General features: G+C 40.8%; 1 protein-coding gene across 5 annotated transcripts in view; it reads right to left on the bottom strand.

Annotated features, from left to right (window-relative positions):
• Positions 1-21,457, bottom strand: part of NKAIN2 (sodium/potassium transporting ATPase interacting 2) — a gene marked incomplete at its 3' end in the record, with an annotated part of 446,901 nt that overhangs the window by 80,747 nt on the left and 344,697 nt on the right. For all 5 annotated transcript variants that reach the window (XM_083497931.1, XM_083497928.1, XM_083497927.1 and 2 more), the window contains one exon: positions 8,591-8,791. In XM_083497931.1, coding sequence (XP_083354057.1) covers positions 8,591-8,791 — 201 coding nt within the window. The remainder of the gene's footprint in view (positions 1-8,590; positions 8,792-21,457) is intronic.

The following is a 21,457-nucleotide window of genomic DNA, read 5'->3' as shown; positions in this document are numbered from 1 at the left end:
CTGTTGTGCCTATAGTGTCCCGACTTCTTCACCTAGTAAGCTGCAGAAACTCTCATATTATAAAATGCCATGTGATCTTTGGATGAAGGGAGGAATAGAGATTTAATAATAACCCTGATTCTGGGAAGCTAGTGTTGCAGTTCCGTCCCCCCAGGCTAGCCGCTTCTGACTGCACCTCTAAGTTATTATTTTTCTTACTTATCAGAGAGAGAGAAATCAAAATCATGCCCAAAGGGCGCAACATAATCTATGCCCCATAAAGTTTGCATCCCAAGTAGTGCAAGTGGAAGGAAGATCATGCAAGGAGACTTTCTCATCCACTCCTGCCTTTAGCTATATGTATCCTCTGACAAAGCTCTCTGGACATTTGGGGGGACTCTCTTGAAAAGGGGAGACTGCTGAAGAAGAGGCAAGTTCTGCCTGTGCAAGGTATTTCTGTACTATTTGGGGCAATTTCCTTTTCCCTCAGCAGCTTTCCTACCTAATCCTTCAGTATTGACCCCCCTGAGATTCCGCCCCCCCCCCCAGGAACTGGATTGGGAAAGAGAGAATAAAAAAGTATGAGCTTCCTTGCCCCTATGCTACTTTTACTATCACACTAGCCCTGTGAAGCAGGTAGGGCTGAGAGACAGTGAAATGGCCCAAAGTTATCTAGTGAACTTCATGGCTGAGTTGGGATTTGAACCCTGGTCCAACACCCTATCTTTTATGTACACATTTCTACAAAGGAGTGGCCCAAATTATTTGGTAAGAAGCCAAAAGGGAAAGTAAAGACTGTGCATCTTTTGTGGTTAATACTTCCACAAGGTATTTCATTATGTTAGAGGCTCCAACTTTGCAATTCTTATTCCCACTTATACTGCAGTCCTGAAACCACATAGTCAGGAGCTGATTATTTACTCTCACCATTACCAAAACTACTTATTGTGGAATGCCTTTGGGACTGCTCCATAGTAAGTGGTTTTCTAATTGCATCTTAAACTTCCACAATTTTTAATCCATTAGCTGCTATCCACAGAATCTGCACTTGGGCTTAATAAAGGCATCTCTCAGAGAAAGTAATATGAGAACCATAATTATTTTTGCTCTCTACCATTCACTCTACCCCCAAACCTGCCTCTATATAATACATGCAGCGTTTTCATTCATAAACACGCACGGCAAGGGAGAGCTTTGCACATTACACCGGGAGTATGCAAAATTGATATCCTAGTGATTTGTGCACCAACATTTGGAGACATTCATAGTAATCAGTGGATGGGGAACTAGCACATCTCAGTAAGTGTGATTTCACTATTCATATATTTTCCAAGAAGCACAAAAAGCGGGTGCACTTGCACTATTATTGTTATTATTATTATACTTTTCTTGAACTGTGTAAAGATGCCAGGTTCCATCTCTGGTTGCTGGAGGTAATGGGAAGTACATGGGAAGCACAACTAAGTGAAGTGAAGCCCTCACTGAGATTCTATAGGTGGGTGCAAGGCACCATTCTGTACTTTCCCAAGGGCCCTTGCAATATAAATGCCCTCCTTCCTAATACAGCCAATCCATCATCATGAAAGTCATTTGGCAAGTGCATTATAGTAATGATGAGCTGCAAGATAAAATGATAACAGTCCAGGATTAGTCTCCCTGAGCCCAAGGCATGGAATTCATTGCGAAGCTGACAAAAGTGTTGAATTATTCCATATAGTTTCTATCAAACCCAATTTAAAATAAAAATTCTTTGTAAAAGATCAAGGGCAGCTTTTGTATATGAAATTCCCTTTAAAAAGGAAGGGCTTGTGGTGACTAGGTAAATCAGACCTGATAAACAATGCATTAATGCGGCTAGGTAAAAAAGAAGCTTCTTTTTCAGTACTTCCACCCCTAATGAGGTGTTCCTTAATATTACTGTGAAGCAGACTCTCAGGAATATACCATGCTCTGAGGCAATGTCACAGCAGCCTAAAGCTGGTCACTTCTTTGCTAATAAGACATGACGCTGTTATTACATTATCAGTGGGGGGTTGCTCAAACCCTTCTTCCCTTCTACTAATTTCACTTGTTCGTGACTTAAGGACTAGTGTTTCTATGGCACCTATCTATATCAGTTAGAATCAATAGTTCTGCTTTTTAAAAAAAAATAATAATAAAAGAATTGTATTGACCTAGCTAAGAGCTCCATCTTAATCAAATAAGGTTCTTTTTCTCCACCATGCCCAGTGAGCCCAAACTTGATTACAAAAGATCTTGGTTCATTTAACATGACAAATTATTGCCAGTCTGTTGATTCACAGAAAGCCTTGGTGGGTTCTCTTCAATACATTGTAAGAAAATTCTTCAAGATGAACGTTCACTTGTAAGCTGCAGATATGTAATATGTACATGTTCCTTATAAAAGTTGGCATGAAAGCCACTCATTTCAGCAGGATGTGAGCCAAGGATATATAGATAGCACCTGCTGTTTGAAAACCTCTTGCAGTGTTTGATTGACAGAAGTATAATGAAAATTTCTTCTAGCGAAAGAGAAATCTACAATTGTCACACCCACCCTGCCCCCACTCTCACCATCTGGATGCTAGAGGTCTTTGGCTGTTCTGAGAAGGGTTAACAGAAAGTAACCATACTGACATTCATCATAAACTTGATTTTAAGTGGTTCAGGCACTGGAGCTGAAGTTCTGACAAATCTGACTCTTTTCTCATTTGCATACAGCAAAATATTCAGAGCAAAAGACACAATGCAATGAAATGGGAGCAATACCTAGTCAAACAGGGTTTCAAAAACCAAACCAAACCTAGGCAGTGTTCATAACTAAGAGCATGCCCTTCATGGCTGGGACACTAAGAGGGAAGGAAGCAAGTTTGTCTTCCAGCCAGCCATATGTGGCTGTCTTCACTTCTACTTTAGTGCCTAGTCCCAACCAGAGATTGGAGGAAAGGTCCCAAAGTTAGGGACTAATAAATCTGAGCCTTGGGACTTCTTGTTTAGACCTGAGAAAAAAGAATAGGATATCTCTCATTTTACTGGCAAGTTGCATTTGACTTCAGGTCACATTTCTTCCTCTTTCCCCACTGGCTCTACAAAACCGAATTGGCTCCTTAGTTTGTGGGGGAAATTGTGCCCTTGCTTAAAACTGTAGCCATAGCTTTTCGTTCTGATCTGAGCCAGTGCTCAGAAGTGCCAGCAGTGCTCAAAGTCCTAGAATCAAAGAGCTAGAAGGGACCTAGATCTGAATAGGACCCCACCACTACAAGGAAACACTGACCACTCCACCATTTAGCCTATAACGAATTGATCCAGATGACAATGCCCATAACATCTGCCACAATCAGTAAACAGCTGTTTGTTAAAGTACATTCAGTGTCGCACTGCTTGCCCTGTTTTATTTGGCTGATCTGTCTTGCTGATCTTAGAGCTGCATAACCTGCATTTTAAAAACTACTTGATTTGAAACTAGGATTCTTAAAAACCACTAGGTCTTCTAGAAATTTCTCTGCAAGTGTGAACATAAGGTAATGATTCTGAAATGAGAATCTGTGTCCTTCTAAAGATATTACTTGGCTCCACTGTAGTCTGCCTTTGGGCCTGGTCTTGCTGCTGGTTAATGCCTCACAGGGCTACAATTCCCAGCACCTTTAACATGCCACACTTCCCAGAATTCTTGGGGTGAAGTCATGTGCTTCGAATGTGCCATAAATGCACCTTAAATGCATAGTGTGGGTACGTTTGAGTGACTTTTCAGGAGAAGTACAAAAGGTGGTGAAAAAGTGTATCTTCAGCACATAACCTATGCAGCCCGCACTGCTGAAACACTTGCATTCAACCAGCACCATCCCAATGGCTGACCTCTTTGCAGCTCCAATCAGCTGTTGCTTTTTGTCTGAAAACAGCCCTTCTAGTTATGGTAATGTCATCACAATAAGAGTTTGTAATATTCAGACACAGGATCTACCCACTCTGGAAGAATGGCAGATGAAGGTGATGGACTACATGGAATTGGCGGAAATGACTGGCAGAATCTGAGACCAGGGAGAAGAGTCGGTGGAAGAAGATAGGAAGAAATTTAAAGACTATTTACAGAAATATTGCAAAATTAATTAATGTTAGAATGATGTCAGAATGAAGTTAAGTGGTTTAAGCAGCAATGTTATAAAGGTGTATGTAAAAATGGATTGTTAACAGGTGAGAATCCAAAGTTATAATATAGTATGTTAAAGGACTAAGATAAAAACAAAGAGGGAAAGAAATTGCTGAATTAATTAACTGAATTGGAATACAAAAAAGGGAGGTGTGAGGAGCTCAGGGAAACAAGGAAATGAATGTAAGGTATGGAAAGACTGGTGTATTTTTTTAAGTGTTTTTTTATCTTTTTTGTATTTTCTCTTTTATTTTTATTTTTGTCTTTCTTTTTCTTTTTTTTAATTCATGTAATTTTTTTTCTTTGAAACATTAATAAATAACATTAAAAAAAAGAGTTTGTAATATTCAAAGGCAAACAAAGGTAATTCAGAATAAGGGCAAAAATAGCCCTGAGGTTGCAGATGCTTGATCCTTTTACAGTAAGAATCTGAATTTTTGCAGGACTTAGGAGAAACATATTAGGCCCCCTTTGCACACCGAAACTACAAGGTCCCAAATACTCATCTCAGCCCTAAAATTAATTATGCTGTCCTGAAAGGCAAGCACTTACTGTAAAGCTCTAGAATAGCTAACTTGATTACGGGATTTGTTTTTTAAACAGAAAGGAAAGTTAGTAATGGTACCGTGATAATTCTTGCAGTGTATTACGTTAGTTTCAGTGCAAGCAAAGAGAAATTGTGGTCAATACATAGCATGTTATATAGGAAGGCACTCAGCAGGATCAATATGGAAATGGCCAGCCTTTATATAAATTATTGTAGTTGGTTGTATTTAAGTTGTTAGTGATGATGTATTTACAGTATATGAAGGAAGGACTTTTGCTCATTTTTTCTGTTATAGTACTGTTGAATTATGCTTAGTAGCATATGTAGCACCTTTATTTACATTTGCATTTAGAGAAGAGGGAGCACCTGAAGGGCAGCTGATAAATAATTTTTCTTTGGTTCAATTAGTGCAGTTTAGGACTGTTGTTTGCAAATAGAATCATGGAACTGGAAGGGACCACAAGGGTCCACCCTCCTGCATTGCAGAATCTTTTCCCCAATGTGGGGCTCAAACTCACAACCCTGAGATTAAAAGTCTCATGCTCTACTGACTGAATTATCTTTTGCTTATTTTATCCCCTGTAGGAAATGTGTGTACACACTGGATGCCTAGTATGACAGAGACCTGTAGCACGAAAAGGGAGTCAGTGGAGTTCAGTACACAAGTTACACATAAGATCCATCTGTCACAGCTACGGGTGGATCAGGAATTTGGTTTGGTTTGCATTTTCATGTGACCCTACCTTGTTCACACTCCCTGAAACAATACACGAACAGAAATGCAGCCATCCTTCAAAATTCGCATTCTCTGAATTTTGTGATGCAGTTCTTAAACCAAACAATGTGTACAAAAATACACATATTAGGACAAGGTTTCCAACACAGTGCCCATGGGTGCCAGTGTGCCCAGGAGAACTTACTATGGCAGCTGTGAAAGGTCTCAATAAATATCCTCTCCAAAATTCACAGTGCATGAGAGAATGTTCGCTCTTCCTGATCAGTTCCTATTTGCAGTGGCCCAGTGTTTCCTACATTAAACACGCACCTTTATAAACGCCCACATTTCATTGGATGGCAGGACTGGACACCAAGAACTGAACAGAGGTGTAAAGTGCTTTTCAACTGTGAGCAACAGTGGTGGCAGCTGATATAAGTGCCCTTCCCCCCCACTGGTGGTGGGATGGAGTTGATGAGGGGCATATCTGCTCCATTTTGTGGTCCTGTTTCCTTTTCTGCCCTTTTAGATCTGGCAGCCACTTTGTGTTACGCCATGTCTCCAAGGCAGCCATGTGGCAAACTAAAATCAAGGCAGGAACAATGAAAGAAACGATTGACAGATCCATCCCTCCCTACACACAGCCACTGGGCCCTTTGCAGTTTTCATTCACCTTCATCCCTTTAGTCTGGTAGAACTGAACGGTAAACTGGAAATAATTCCCATAAAACTGATTTCCGTTTTCCTACAAAAGGATAATGTTGAAACATATACAAAATATAGAGATACACACACACACACACACACACACACACACACACACACTGTAAGCTGCCCTGTGATCCTTAGATCAAGGGCAGTAGTAGTAGTAATAATAATAATAATAATAATAATAATAATAATAATAATAATAATAATTTCTGTGTAAAAACAGTTTGTAGGTGTGATTTTCTTCCTACTAGAGTCAATGATAAATCTCTGATTTATAACAACAATAGATTGTGCTTTGCAAATATTAGGTGGCTTGTCTTATTTTAACATAAAATAAATCACTTGGAGTGAAGGATACAAAATTATACATGTTTGTGACCTATGCCCATCTGCCATATATTTGTATAATCCACCCAGCCAAACACTACTGTTGCAGTGTAGGAGAGTGGTAACCAAACAGTGGATGAAAATTCCTGCTGTTTGGTCCAGAAATTATTGATAAGAATGTGAAAAAATAGCACAAATCACACAACAGGCAAACAAACACGGACAAAGTAAGTAAATGTTTTAATCCTCTATTTTCTCATCCTACAACTGCTGCATGCCGTTATCCTACAACGTTCTCATCCTACAACTGCTGCATGCTATATCGTAAGGATATAGAGAGTAGTGTTAGGGAGGGAATTCAATTTGGTTTGTATTTGCAGACAAACCTACCTAATTTGCAGTTTAAGAAACAATATGCAAACCAAAACACAGGCATTCTTTAAAAAGCACACTTCAAAAAGAAAGATGTCTGCAAACATGACATGAAGGCTGGCAACATCAACTGCTTGCAGATGCCTGGAGACAGACAGGTCATGAACCCATAACAGTGACCAGAGGAGGAATGACCACAGGGGGGGGGGCGCACAGAGAGAAGAAATGCCATGGTGCATCTGCAGCACCACAACCGGATGCCTTCATCTGCCCCAGCTGTAACAAAACATGTCTCTCCTGCATCAAGTCTTTACAGTCACAGAAGGCGCTGTAACCTTCCAACAGCTTGACTTCACTCCCCAAAGGCACACTCCTTCATTGTCTCCCAAGACAGGTAGATGCCAACAAGAAAATGTCATACAATTATGGTTTATAATTTTTTTTTTGCTTTGTCTATTTTTTATAAGGCTATTGTTCAGGACTTGAAATGTGTAGTGAACATATCTCAACTAAGATTATTTTATTTTGATGGAATTATATTTGTTAACTCAAGGGATTTGAAAATGAAATGGTGACTTTGAAACAGGCGGGCAAAATCAATAGCCATTAAGTGAATGAGGACATTTTAATGTATAGAGCAACATGAGTTAATATACTTTTATCACCAAACCAGCTCATACCTCAGACATTTGTTTTGGTCAAACAGAGGAGCCAAAGAAAGAAAGAAGAATCCATCATTTTGAACCAAGTGAAGTGTACCACGGAACCGAGAATGATTTGTGGTCATTCTAAACCAAAGAAAGTAACTAGGGGAAATTTGGTATATTAGAACTGAAGGACATATATGTGGATTACTTCATTTAGGTATCGCCTATCTGCAAAAACAGAGATGATAGAAACACTAGATGCAAATAAAAAAGCCTGCAGGAAATCTTTCCAACACACTGATTCTACTTGGTCCACATATGAATAGCAAGGCAGAGACAAGACATTGGATTCCTGTGTAACCCCTCCCTTAGTTGCTATTTGCCATCATTGTTGGGCACACAACTGCTATGCCATCCATGCTACATTATATACACATTTACTAGGCACCAAGTTCATGAACTCAAGTAAAACTGAATAAACCAACATAGGATTGCACAGATAGACCACAAAGCTTGGCAGGAGAGAGCTTCTCACATACTTGGCAGGTGTCAATTAACTGTCTAGTGGGTTGCATTCATTTTGGTGATAATTTTGTAGTAATATGCAAATGTTGTGTGGAATGTGTACATAGCACCCTCAGGCTTGCATTCCAGACCTATAGTTTACAGTTATTCTGAAGTACACTGCTTAACTTTTCACCCTCTATTAATATTAGAATGTAGTGCCTGGAGACCGGAAGTAAGGTTGTGAATCCATAGCAGTGACCAGAGAACAAATAACCACTGGGAGGAGTGCAGAGAGAAGAAATGCCTTGGTGCATCCACAGCAGCACAACCAGATGCCTTCATCTGCCCCAGCTGCAACAAAACATGTCTTTCTCATATCAGTCTCTACAGTCACAGCAGGCACTGTAACTTTCCAGCAATTTTACTTCACCCCTAAAGGCGCACTCCTCCATTGTCTCCTGAGACAGACGGATGCCAACTAACCAATAATCCTTTAAGAATGCGATTCATACTGAAAACAGATGCTTAAAACTTAATGATTGCTTAAACCATGCCTATCTAGCTGTATAGTTACATTGTACTCTGTTGGGATATACTACACAAAAGGGTGCTGAAAGAGTAGATAATTGGATACTTACTGCAAGAAAGATCTGTAGGGAACTGTGAGCCACTTCTATATATTGGTATTCAAGAACACAACCTGAGACAGTGATGTAGCGATGGTCCTCCGGTGCCCAGTCTGGGGCTGGGGTCACAGATGTCACTGTGCAGCCCGGCCCATTCTCCATCCACCAAGAACGGTGCATTGAGATATTGAAGGTCAGTATAAGATCTGTTTCCTGTCAAGAGGATAAAAGAAGAAGAAGTAGGATTATGGACCAAGGTTCAATTTTCTGTTATCATTAGAAAGAATAGGCATCTACATAGATCCATTAAGAAGAAGCATGAGAGTTGAATGAAGTGTGGGGTTCAAAGTCTCATTCACTCATGACACTCAAATAAAAATTGAATCTGAATTTGAAATTTGAATCGTTTCCATTCCATTTATGTTCCAAAGAGGATGGCACATTGATAAATGTGACCTCTGGCAGCTGTGCCTCTGAATGTCAGTTTCTGAGAATTACAAGAGGGGAGAGTGCTGTTGTGCTCATGTCCTGCTTGTAGGCATCTCATAGGCATCTCTTTGGCCACTGTGAGAACATGAAGCTGGACTAGGTGTGTTTTTGGCCTGATCCAACAGGGTTCTTATGATGCCCTTAAAATATATGTATAATACATGTGACATTGTAATCACACCAGGCTCTTGTCTTTCCCCCTTCTGCTTCCATAAAAATGTTTATACCCAGCTCTGTTTTATTATTTTCCTAACCCTTCACAAGGCAACACTTATTGCCGAAAGCTATTTCCCAAGGCACCGTGGCTGTCTCATGTATTTTCAGCGAAAAGAAAGTCTGCCACCAGCTGGCACATTCAGTAGAAAGGAATATCCAGAGAAAGAGGACCAGCACATGTGCTCAGTCATGCAGAGGAAAGCCAAAGCCTCACGTCACAAATGCCCTCCCTGAGCCCAATCAATCCCACATATCATGCAGACAATCCCACTATTTTTATCATTAACATTTTGCAAATCAAGTTAAGATTTTTTTTTTTAGGGGGGGGGGAGAGCACTGATCAAGGGAACTTCAATGCAGCAGAAGGCAGCACCTCTGCTGCTGCTCTTCACAGCCCCAAGAGATCAGTGCTGTCTCCTCAGATTTCACTGATCACTGAAACAAGCTTTCACTCCCTGCAACACCCAACAAGCAATTGATGCTGTCAATTCTAACAGTGCAGATCGCTTCTAGGTAGTACAAGTATGCTGAGGGCACAGCTAAGGCTCAACTTATTAGTAACTAAAGAAAACATCTGGTACTAAAGCACAAAAACCAGTGGATTAATTTATTACTGTTCACATCTATTAATCTGGAGCATCAAAATGTAAGATGAAACACCACTATTACAACTGTGCTGTTTTATACCACTGTTGTGCATACTATTAATATAGGTGTTGCTTAAAACACGGCTGTGCATACCACAGGCTGAATGAATTTTGAGTGGACTCTAAAAATGTCTGCAATAATAGCAAGGGACCTCTCCCACCCTGCCTTGAGTAGTTGCCGTATGTTTTCTGTTTAGCATCTGTGTTTCAAAGACTGCCAGGGAAACAGCTGCCTTGAAGCTGTAGAACTTAACAGGAAGTGTTGATACACATTTGGCATGTCAATATTGTATTCTTACTAGCATGCATGTTGAGGATGAATTTATAATCCCAGTTCAACAAACAGTTGCTTCCTCTTCAGGACACAGAGCTACATCTGTGCAAGTTTTCTTTATTGCCTATGAATATAGTCAGTCTTTTGTAAATCCTGATGATATTTGAAAGCCCTGCTAATGAAAATGAGTGTATTAAAGAAGATTTAGCATTCTGTCCAAGTGAGAAACAGGAGTGGGGGTGATATACAAAAATGTGTCTTGCTTGGCATTCTTAATGTGGCAAAAGATGATTCTAAATGGGTTAGGTATGGGTTTATTTCAATGGAAAGGCACAAGCTGGATTCTTAGAAACATGGTTTGCTTAGACAACTTCACAAGTGGCCTGCCTGTGAGAATGTAACATATATTTTTTTTAAAGAAAGAATTTATCTAGGCATGCCTCCTCTCATGAATTCTAGCTTAGAAACTGTAATTTTAAACACCTGTGATCTGATTCCCCACCCATCCTCTGGAAATAGACATGGTCAAATCTGTCAGTTTTGTTTTCTCTCAGTTTCCAGTCTCTGGTTCTATTTTCCACATTTCCTCATCAGTTTGTGATTTTTAAAAAAGTCTTCAGGAAAACAAACCAGCATTTTAGTGCAAATTTATCTTAATAGCCACATTTTGTCTGCATTTTTTGCCTACTACACAAGTTTTGCTAATCAATTTCCTCACATATAATGCATTTTTATTGTATGCTATTTTCATGAACAAATGCATGCACACTTTACCCAAGTATATGATTCTTAAAAATAAGTTACTTGGCTGGAGAAGTGCTTTGCAACAGCTGGAAAAGTGTGCCTTTCAATAGATGTCTCTGTTTTGGTTCATGTGTTGTTTTGGAAGGTTCAAATTTGGTTAGGCTAGCCTTTCGATGCAACCTGAACTGACTTTCTTCCCCAGCCCAGTTGGAAAGCAATCCATATAGAAATAGTGCCCTTGATTTTCTGTAAGAGATACTGATAGAGCAGCATAGGGTGTTTGCCAATCATTCTGTTGAAAAATCATCCTGCAGATATGACTGCTGGTTACACACACACACACACACACACACACACACACACACACACCCTCAGGTTCAAACAAAGTCACAACCAAGAAGAATCACATATTAGATGAGACAAGTTCATGTCAGATGAACAGTTGATGTTGGAACAGTTGAAACTAGATAGTAACTAATCATAAATCTTTGATAGAGTCAACAGGCAAGTGGGTAAGTTGATCCAGTAAACACTATATTTCCCTCACACTATAAGTCCCTCACCAAAACAATTCGTTCCTGCCCTGCAGTGATTCCAACTTGTATCAAACACAAAAATGCATGTCTTGTAGAGCTGAACTGAATTGTTTGCCGAGTTTCAAGATGGAATTTGCTTAGTCAATGATGGGAAGCAGTTTTGAACAGCTAAGCAAATATTAAGAAAATGGAACTGTTTCTCCGATTTTTGTAAGAGTCATTCACAAAAGCACTGGGAAAAAGCCACAAAAGCTTATTTTTAAAGCTCCAAGTACTGTGCTGCTTCTAATTTTGCCCACAATTCAGGAAAGCTCGTGGATCTTTGGAGTAACTGTACAATTCCTGAGTATGTCTGGCCAAACCCGATGAAGTTCCCTGACCTAAATGAACACACCCTTTATATTGATTGTGAAATTGTTGTTAGGGCTGGGGGCAGCGGCTATTCAGCATATATGCTGGGGAGAGAAGGCGATACAGGGAGTATAAAAAGGGATTTTGCTTAAATTCCTTAGAACTATGCTTCCTTAGACTTGGTCTGACAGCCTAAGAGATTGTACAACTTCCCTGTGAGCTAGTTCAAGGACAGCACAATTCTTAAAAACGGTATTGAGGAGTTTTTGAACATTTTCTTCTAGTGTCCACAAATTAAATAAAAACTAGATTTAATTTCTGGGAACTGCTGAAAACACCCTGGAAAACAGATGTGCTTCTCAACAATAAAAGCAAACGTGAAACTAAGAAAACTATATCAACTCAGCTCCAATTTTCTGCCATGATATGTCATCTCATTTCGCTCTACATGCCACAATAAATTTAACAACGTGAATTCTGCTCTTTCATTCAAGACTAGATTAACCATTGGGCAATTGAATACTAGCTGAGCCCGACTAGGGCATGAATTGACATGTTGCTATGAGGAACATCTCTTTGTGGAGAGAATATCTCTTGATATGTTGCATTGAACTCCCTTAAAATCTCTAGTAGCATAGAACATGGCAGTTGGTCCCTTATCATATGAAAGGAGAACAGTTTTCATACTCTGCTTAAAATGAAAATGTAAAATGCCAGTTAACTGTCTAGCTTATGGAACTGCACCACCACACTTCCTACATTAAAACATAGGGGCAGGGGGCATTTTTCAACATGAGGGCTGCATTTCTTTCTAGGTAACCTTCTGAGGCCAGTATCCTAGTGGTGGACAGGACCAGAAGCAACAAGTCACCTTTTGCCATGTACCTGCAGGACGATGGACAGGAGGAAGAGGATCCTGGTGAGGGGTATAGCTGGGACTGGAACACACCGGGGCAAGCAGGGGATGGGGAAGGAAGTGCTCATGGGGTGACAGAGGATGACAAGGTGATGGTGGTAAGTGCACAGGATCCAGAGCCACAGGACCTAGAGCCAGAGAGGCCCCTGTCCCCACAAACACAGCGGGCTCTGAGGCATAGGGATCAGCAGGATGGGCGCTCTAGGAGGCTGAGGCAAGGCAAGGGCCCACAGCCCAGGTCCTAGCTAGCCAGGTGGGGTTCGCTAGCCCTGGGAGAAATTGTGTGATTCCTCAGCTGGAGCAGGTAAGGGTCAAACCCAGATGCTGCAATCAGCATGCAAAGTACAGAAAGGAAACAGAGCTGAGGTGCTGCGTCTGCTCAACTGCCCATGTTGATGGACTTTGACTTGGATTTTCCTGGATCTCTACAGAAACTGTGCTTTGGGTTTGACTCTGGATTGTATCTTGACTGTTGGACTTTAGACCTGACTTCTTGGATTGACCCTGGACTATGTCTTTGGACTTTGCTTGTGTGGATTGAACCTCAGACTTTGGACTAGGCATACTGACTAGCTGCCAGGTAGGCCAGGGATTCAGGACACCTTTGTGCAGTAGGCTTGTTTGTATTTATTAGTATTAGTATTATTAAATCAGTTCCTATGAAACATCTTGAAGTGATTTCAAAATACTATAAAGCAGCAAGCGAAAAGTATTTTCTAGCCAAGTAATAACACTCAAGGAGTGTTCAAAGCAGGGCCAGTGCGGGGTGTGGCCTGGTCCAGGGATCCAGAGTGATGGCTTTGGCCCCTGGGCCATGCTATGACAACCGTTTGCTAGAAGGGAGTGGCAGAACACAGCTCTTGCCACTGCACATATCTTTAGAAATAGACACAAGAAAGTGGTTGCTGTTTATAGCTAGGGAAAAGGTGATGTGCCCTAGAATACAGTTCAATATAAAGGTTCACCCACAGCCTGTTTACTCCAACTCAGGTACGAATCTCTGATTTGGTGAACTTTCAAAGGCCTTAGTTTTGTTATAAGCAATGTGGTTAGCCAACAGAAGAGCGGAGAAGGATAAAATACAAATAAATAAATCTACAGTTAGTTGTTAAGTGAATTTAAAATAAAAAAGTGTGTGCAGTGGTTGCTTGGCTCCCTGCACTTGACATTTGCTTCAGTTAATATGTGAAATATCTTAACAACAGCAAAGATGGCAAATTGCTTTGTGGCAAGGCTCCATTTCATCAATATTTTATAAAGAGTTAATAAATAATTGAAAGAGGTTACAACTGTATTAAAGATAAAAATGTGCACTATAGAATACTCAAGCATGTGAGTTCTCCAACTCTGACTTAAAGTGCATTCTGGGTGGGTAAGAAGCAAGTGTACAAAAAAGAAGAGTCCCTGGAAACCTCCATAAAAATAGGTTGGTGGGTTTACTGGCCACTGAAACATCCTCTATGGCAAGAGGTCAGGGAGAAAACCAATGCAGGAGTATAGCCCATGGTGAGAACAGTGGGACCTCAGCACATTATTTTCATCCTATTTCAAGGTTGAAACTACAATAATCTAAAGGAGAGGGATTGTATGCTTCACAGTGAGTCACAGCATATATCTTTCTAGGAAAATCTTACCAGCTTCAGAATGGCAGTTAGGTGAAACAAAAAGTCATTATATGCCGGCCATGACTGAGAGCAAACTTTGCAAGAACAATACTCAAATTTTGTATTTACTGATGTATAAACAGAGAGATTCTAGGCATTGCCAGCCCAGCAGCCAAGTCTCGAAGACCTTTATTCTTAGTTGATGCAGTAAAGCTGATCTGCAAATACTCTCTCAAGGCACTCAGTTCAATTATTAACACACAATTTATTAGTTATGATACTATAAATGCCTTAGAGCTGAGCTTTTTGCACTGAGAGAAGAAGGACTTGACTCCTGACTTCTGGTTTCAAAACTGCACATACCTTGACATTCTTTGTGCCAAGACATGTTGGCAAATATTTGATCTCTCCTTCCATACAGGAGTGTCATTTCTATTGGAACTGAACCAGCACCCTAACATATTGCAGAGTAGCAAGGATTTACTTCATGGGACTGGAAGGGATTTGTTGATCTGGTTCCTGCTTTCAATTACTGTGGGGCTGAAGGCAGATTGTGGCTGGGACCCAGGTGACATTAGGGCCTTGACTCCAATGACCCACAAAAGAGAAGAAACCAGTTTCCCTAAGGGAAAACAGGGAGAGGTGGGAATAAAACCCCATCTTCATGGCAGTTTAATAGGAGAACCTTAGAGTTAGCAAGGTTGTGAGGCAATTGAGATTTTTTCAGGGCATCAGGGAACTTCTTTCTCCTTGTTGGTGCTTGTTAAGAGGGGCAGGGGCTTCACACTGCCACCCTCAACCTACTTTAGGACGGGCTGCAGGTAATTAAGAGTGTAGCAGGAGGTGCTTCGATCTAGACAGCCTTCCTCAGCTCCAGCCTCCTGCTTGAAATACAGAGGCTGCTGCTACTTTGGTCCCAAAGGAGGTCAGGTTTTCCCTTTCTTTAGGTCTTCAGAAAAGCAATGACGAACCTAGACAGCATCCTAAAAAGCAGAGACATCACCTTGCCAACAAAGATCCATATAGTTAAAGCTATGGTTTTCCCAGTAGTGATGTATGGAAGTGAGAGCTGGACCATAAAGAAGGCTGATTGCCGAAGAATTGATGCTTTTGAATTACGGTGCTGGAGGAGACTCTTGAGAGTCCCATAGACTGCAAGAAGATCAAATCCCTCCATTCTCAAGGAAATCAGCCCTGAGTACTCACTAGAAGGGGAAGGGCAGATCGTGAAGCTGAGGCTCCAATACTTTGGCCACCTCATGAGAAGAGAAGACTCCCTGGAAAAGACCCTGATGCTGGGAAAGATGGAGGGCACAAGAAGAAGGGGATGACAGAGGATGAGATGGTTGGACAGCATTCTCGAAGCTACCAGCATGAGTTTGACCAAACTGTGGGAGGCAGTGGAAGACAGGAGAGCCTGGAGTGCTCTGGTCCATGGGGTCACGAAGAGTTGGACACGACTAAACAACAACAGGTCTTCAGAGTTGAACCATGAAACCTGTAAGAGCAGAGCCTCGGTTTATTTGAGGTGAGTGCTCCACTTGATGCTCCCGTCCCCTCTGAACCATCTGAATGCCTATAGCCAGTTCTGTCTCCACTGTAACCACACTAAGCCAGAATAGCATGGCACTGCGAGTTGTTGTGGGGTCTCCTATCTGGATAGGTGGAGTTTTAGGTAGAAAGAATTGGCATTCCTACATACTGTGCATGTTGCAGAAAGTAGTAAACAATTAAGTGGATTTTTTTTTAAAAAAGATGCTCTCTCTCTCTCTCTACCCATGACTTGCTAATTATAAACAGAAACTTTGCAAGCCCATCGACCCTCTCTTCCGAAAAACCCTGGATCTGTGATTCTTCCTGTCCTCTGGGCATTGTCCAAACAGTCTGGAGAAATATTGCAATTACTGTAGAAAATAAAAGGTCAATGGAGGCTTAAAAATTTAGCACCAAAAAGCTAACATTGCGAACATGTCACAATCATCCTCTGTGCTGTTGCTGAAGGATGGCAAAAGCCACCTAAATATTTATGGTCATTTAAGAAAATAATAATAATCTTGAGCTTCCACCTGGATGTGATAAATTCAAGGGCAGAGACAAAGAATGTAACTATTTAAATTTTTAATGTGTCATTAAAATTAAAAAGACACATTCAAATGTGCCACGTTTCCAAGCACAGGTCTGGATGCTGTATATTTTCATTTGTGCGACTGGAGAAAATGTAGATTCTAAACATTCGGAAAAGCAGATGTTTGGATAAACACTTTGTTACAGGGTACGGTATTGTTGAACCCACATAACTGGCCTTGATCCACAAATCCTCATTTGTGCACAGCCTGCTGGCAGCTTTGGCCGTGAAAAAAATAGAAGGGGGAATACATGGCCTGGAATGAACACGTGAACTGGCTTCAGTCTTTTATGGTCCCCATTTTTTCTTTTTTATTAGGATCAATGCGATTTGCCAATGTGTTTTAAATTCACAAACCAAGAACGCATACAGACAATCTCTTAAAAGTTAAGGCATAAACGCCCAGGATCTTTTTAAGAACATGAGAAGTATATTGGTGAATAGATCAAGGCCCACCTAATATTTTAGTATTCTTTGCATGTATACCAGCAGGCCATAGGGGCTCCACCAGGGGACCACAATTTATGTGCTATTCACCTCTTCTACTACACAACTGAAATCTAATCATCACTGTATGATATAAACTCTAGCTCTGTTGAAGGTCCATTAATTTAAACAATTCTGAACACATGACTCTGAGACTGAGGTCTTTCAAGGTTACAAACCCTTTGTTCAATCCAGTGACAAGTCTTATCAATGACTACTAGCCATGATATGGTCTGCTCCATGGTCAGAGGAAGTATGCTTCTGAATGCCAGTTGCTGGAAACCACAGGAAATGAGAGTGCCCTTGTGCTCAAAAGAGGTTCAACAGGCACATGGTTGGCCACTGTTGGAACAGGATGCTGGACTAGACGAGCTATCGGCTGGTCTAACAGGCTGTATGTTCTTATGATTTATTACTGACACAGATGGCCAATTTTCAAATGTGCAGCCCTATGAACTTCAATGGAGGATGTTGATGCATAGGCGCAAAGGAGCAGTCAATGTGCAAAAGTACTCCACTGTAGACTCAGGGCTCTGCATTAGAGAAAAGATAGTCCTGGTCAGCACTGTGATCCCAGCAAGAACTTGACAGGACTTTCCAGCACAACTACAGTTCTAAGGCCCTGCTGGTGAGTACTCAGAAGCCTCTTGATATGTCCTGATGTTTAAAGTCTCACTGAAAACAGTGGATCTTTGATTGTCGTGGTTTTGACCTTCCCACAGTCTGTCACTACTCTGCAAATTTCTTGGTGTGATTCACACATGCATGTTCATCACCCAAGGTCTTCTATAGCCATTAGAGACCTGAATCCACTGGGAATTTGCTATATTCTTTGAAGACTCTATCACCACAGACAGATTTTTCATATTACCTCCCATAGCCATAAGCCAAGGCCTTTTCAGTGGATCAAGTTCACACATTCTGCTTCCATTGGGTCAAGAGTACAGTTATCAAATATAGATAAATCAAGCAATATAGCAGAAACATGAATGATGCAGAACCATGATTCATTGCTTAGTTCTGTTAGTTGTTATAGAACAGAGACATGCCCCCCAAATCTGGCAGTACTGGGAAATACAGAAGGCTGCCAAGTACATCCAGTCATCCTGTGATGTGAGAAGAAATTTGCTCTCTGACTTGTCCAGTTGTAGATACAGCCCTTTCAGCCATTCCTGTAGGCAGTGAAAATGTAGCTCAACTAGAATGAAGCCACAAACCTGGACTGTTTCAGCTCTTTATGTGTTCTTGCTTGGAAACTCTCTTAGATGAATACTTAGAAGTCCACTCAAATTTGCAGCTATTTAAGCAAAGGGTAAGGTTGGAAGAGTATGTCAATTTTGCTTCTTTTCAGTTTCTCATTTTCCATTCTTAAATTCATTCTAAAATTCATTTCTACATATGTTTATTTTTTTAAAAAACAACATATTATGAAATTTATCAGCATTTTAGTGCAAATTACTTTTAATGTACACATTTTTGTGTAATTTTGCCTAATACACACATTTTTCTTTGCAAATCAGTTTCCCCTAATATTTCTGTATATTTTGACTATGTGCATTTTTACAGACACTTTACTCTAATATATACATAAAGTTCATATTTTGAATAATTGCTGTATTTCCGTTCCTGCATTGTTTCGAAAAGTGCCAGTTAAGTAAGATCACTTTTAAATGCAAACTGAATTGAATTTCTACCCCATCCCCAGGAAAGGGAGAAAGTCAATGAACTTTGCTTCCATCCTCTCGATCCATAAAACGTAACATCCAGAAGCAGGTGTGCAAAGGCATCTTGATAGGTCACACAGCTTGGGGAACGAGTTTTGGAAGTCTTCTCATCTTCCTTGCTATGGCGGCCCAGCAGCCTCCTTCTACACAGCTTCTCCCCACTAAATGGCACACCCCATGGCACAGAAGGGCTTCCATTATCTTTACAATGAAGCTTCTAAAGCAGCGTTTTCTGCATCCCAGTTTTTTAATCAACTGAGTCCATGAAAGAAAAAGCTGTTCAGCCACCAGCCCTCACTCCCCGAAGTCCTTCCAGATAGATACCTTTCAGCACTAAAAGCAATGAACTTTAATTAAGAATGACTTCCTGGAGAGGCAGCTAGAAACCAAACTCCCTATTTCTGAAGGCTGAATCAGTGATTGAAAACTTTATTTCGGTATCTGGCAGACGGCAGATTTACCATTCTAACTGTGGTGTCTGTGTCAGTTTCTTAAATTAAGTTTTCCGTAGCTGATTTGGCCTTGGGAAATGCAGAAATGTGGTTGAACTGTCTCCTGGGGCTTCTTATACTAAATTTTTTGTTTGTGTTTAGTGCTAATGCAGAATTAGAGGGACTACTGTGTCAGAGAGCTAGAAGATCGATGCTTTTATTACTCTGAATTGGAAAGCTGGTCTTATTCAATAGGGCTCTGGCTGGGGAAAATGATATTGAGAGCTTCCTTCCTCCCTTTCTTCAGAGAATTCAGAATCTTGTAAAACATTAGGAAAAGTGAACTCAAAGTAGCAGAATTAATAGTATACTGCTGGTAGTTTAACAGAATATGGTGAAATATAGATTTCATGAAACGAATCCAATAAAGGAAATGCGACATTCCAACAAACAATGCACAAGCACCATAACTATTACTGAGAATAAGTGATAGAATGTTAATTTCCTTGCACTGAATTGTATATGATATTGCTAATGAATTGGCTCCTGCAGTGACATGTACCTTGTTTGGATCCAGTCCAGTCCAGGCTGGTTCAGGAAGGAACTAGCTTTGGTTGCCCTGGTGGATGCCTTATACCAGGGAAGGATGGAGAAAGGGTAAATGACACTGGAATACTATTGGCTCTCCCAGACCTCTCAGCAACTTGTCACACCAGACTGGACTGCTATAACATGCTCTGCACAGGCTCCTTTAAAGATGATTTAGAATCTTTAACTGGTGCAAAATGTGGCTGCTCAGCCTAGGTGGTTGAAATATGTGACCAGTGGCGTAGCGTGGGGGGTGCAGGGGGGGCCGACCGCACCGGGCGCAACATCTGGGGGTTAGGGTTAGGGGGCGCAAATCCACGGGTTAGGGGGCGCAAATTACTTGCCTTGCCCCGGGTGCTGACAACCCACGCTACGCCACTGCATGTGACACCTGTCTTGCACTAGTTGTGCTGGTTACAAGTGTGTTTCAGGGTCCAAGTTATAGTGCTGGTATTGACTTTTAAAACACTAGATGATTTGGGACTGGGTTACCAAAGGACTGTCTTCACTCATATCAGCACACCCACTTTAGAAGTCCGATTTGTGTGTTCACCAATGACAGCAATTAGGTTGGTGGGTCTTCTTAGCAGCAGTGGAAGCTGGTGACATTTTGACTTGGCAGGGCTGCAATTTTTAACCTTGCTGTTTTCATCACAACAGGTCTTGTACAGCACATACTTAGGAAAGTGTGTCATTACACAGAATACCATTGTTTTCTCACTAAAAAAATAAATAAAATCTATTATTCCCTGGATAGAGGAAGAGCTTTCATATAAGAGTACCCAGGTATGATTTTCAGATAAAATTGACTCCATATCTTATATTTAAAAATGAAGCCGTGCCACAGGACATACATTTTTGAATTCATGTATTAGTTATACTTGCATATCCATTGCCAAAAAACTATTAAAAAACCACTGTGTCCTATGAAACACTGCCTAAGAAAGGTGCCTAACTATGTAAGGGAACTTTGGCTCTGTAGGAATAACAAACAACAAACAAGAAGGATTGCCACACAGCCTCCTAGCAAAGATCAGGTGATTTGAAGGGAGATGAAGGTATAGATATTGCCCATATATTGTCAAGAGGAAGGAGGCAAGGCTAATAATAATAATAATAATAATAATAATAATAATAATAATAATAATAATAATAATAATAAATGTTTATTTATACCCCGTCCATCTGACTGGGTTTTCCCAGCTACTCTGGGAGGCTTACAGCATATATAAAAGACTGGAAAACATCAGACATTAAAATGTTCCCAATACAGGGCTGAAGATGTGCAATTAGAAGTGTGAAGCTAGTTCATTGCCTTCAAGTGGATTCCTGATCCAAGAGAGAATGAGGGCAGCCAAAATGTTACCTCAGAAAGGCAGCTGGAGAGGTCACAAATACAAGGATCTCCGTCACACTTTGACAAAGACACTTAAGGGGATGAGGAGTCATCTCTGAGGGGTCCCCAGGCTGAGATAATGGGAAGATTAAGATGCACAGCTGGGATCCCTTTTTGGACCTTAGAATACCTGGAGGGGGATTTGTGCTCAGTAGACAGCTCCACAGAACCTCTGAATGGGATTTGAAGTCAAGACCCAATAAAACGCACAAGCAGATGCTGGTGACCTTACAGGGGTCTGCTTTTCCAAAGGCATGAGAAATAAAATCCTTAGAATCATTTTTGCTGTAATTGTCATTGTAAGTCGCTTTGAATTACTGTTTGTAAAATAAAGTGACTAATAATGTTTATC

This window comes from Podarcis liolepis (assembly GCF_965112155.1).
Source record: "Podarcis liolepis genome assembly, chromosome: 3".
NCBI lineage: Eukaryota > Metazoa > Chordata > Lepidosauria > Squamata > Lacertidae > Podarcis > Podarcis liolepis.
The sequence above is the reverse complement of the archived record's forward strand: the minus strand, read 5'-3'. Positions and strand labels throughout refer to the sequence as shown.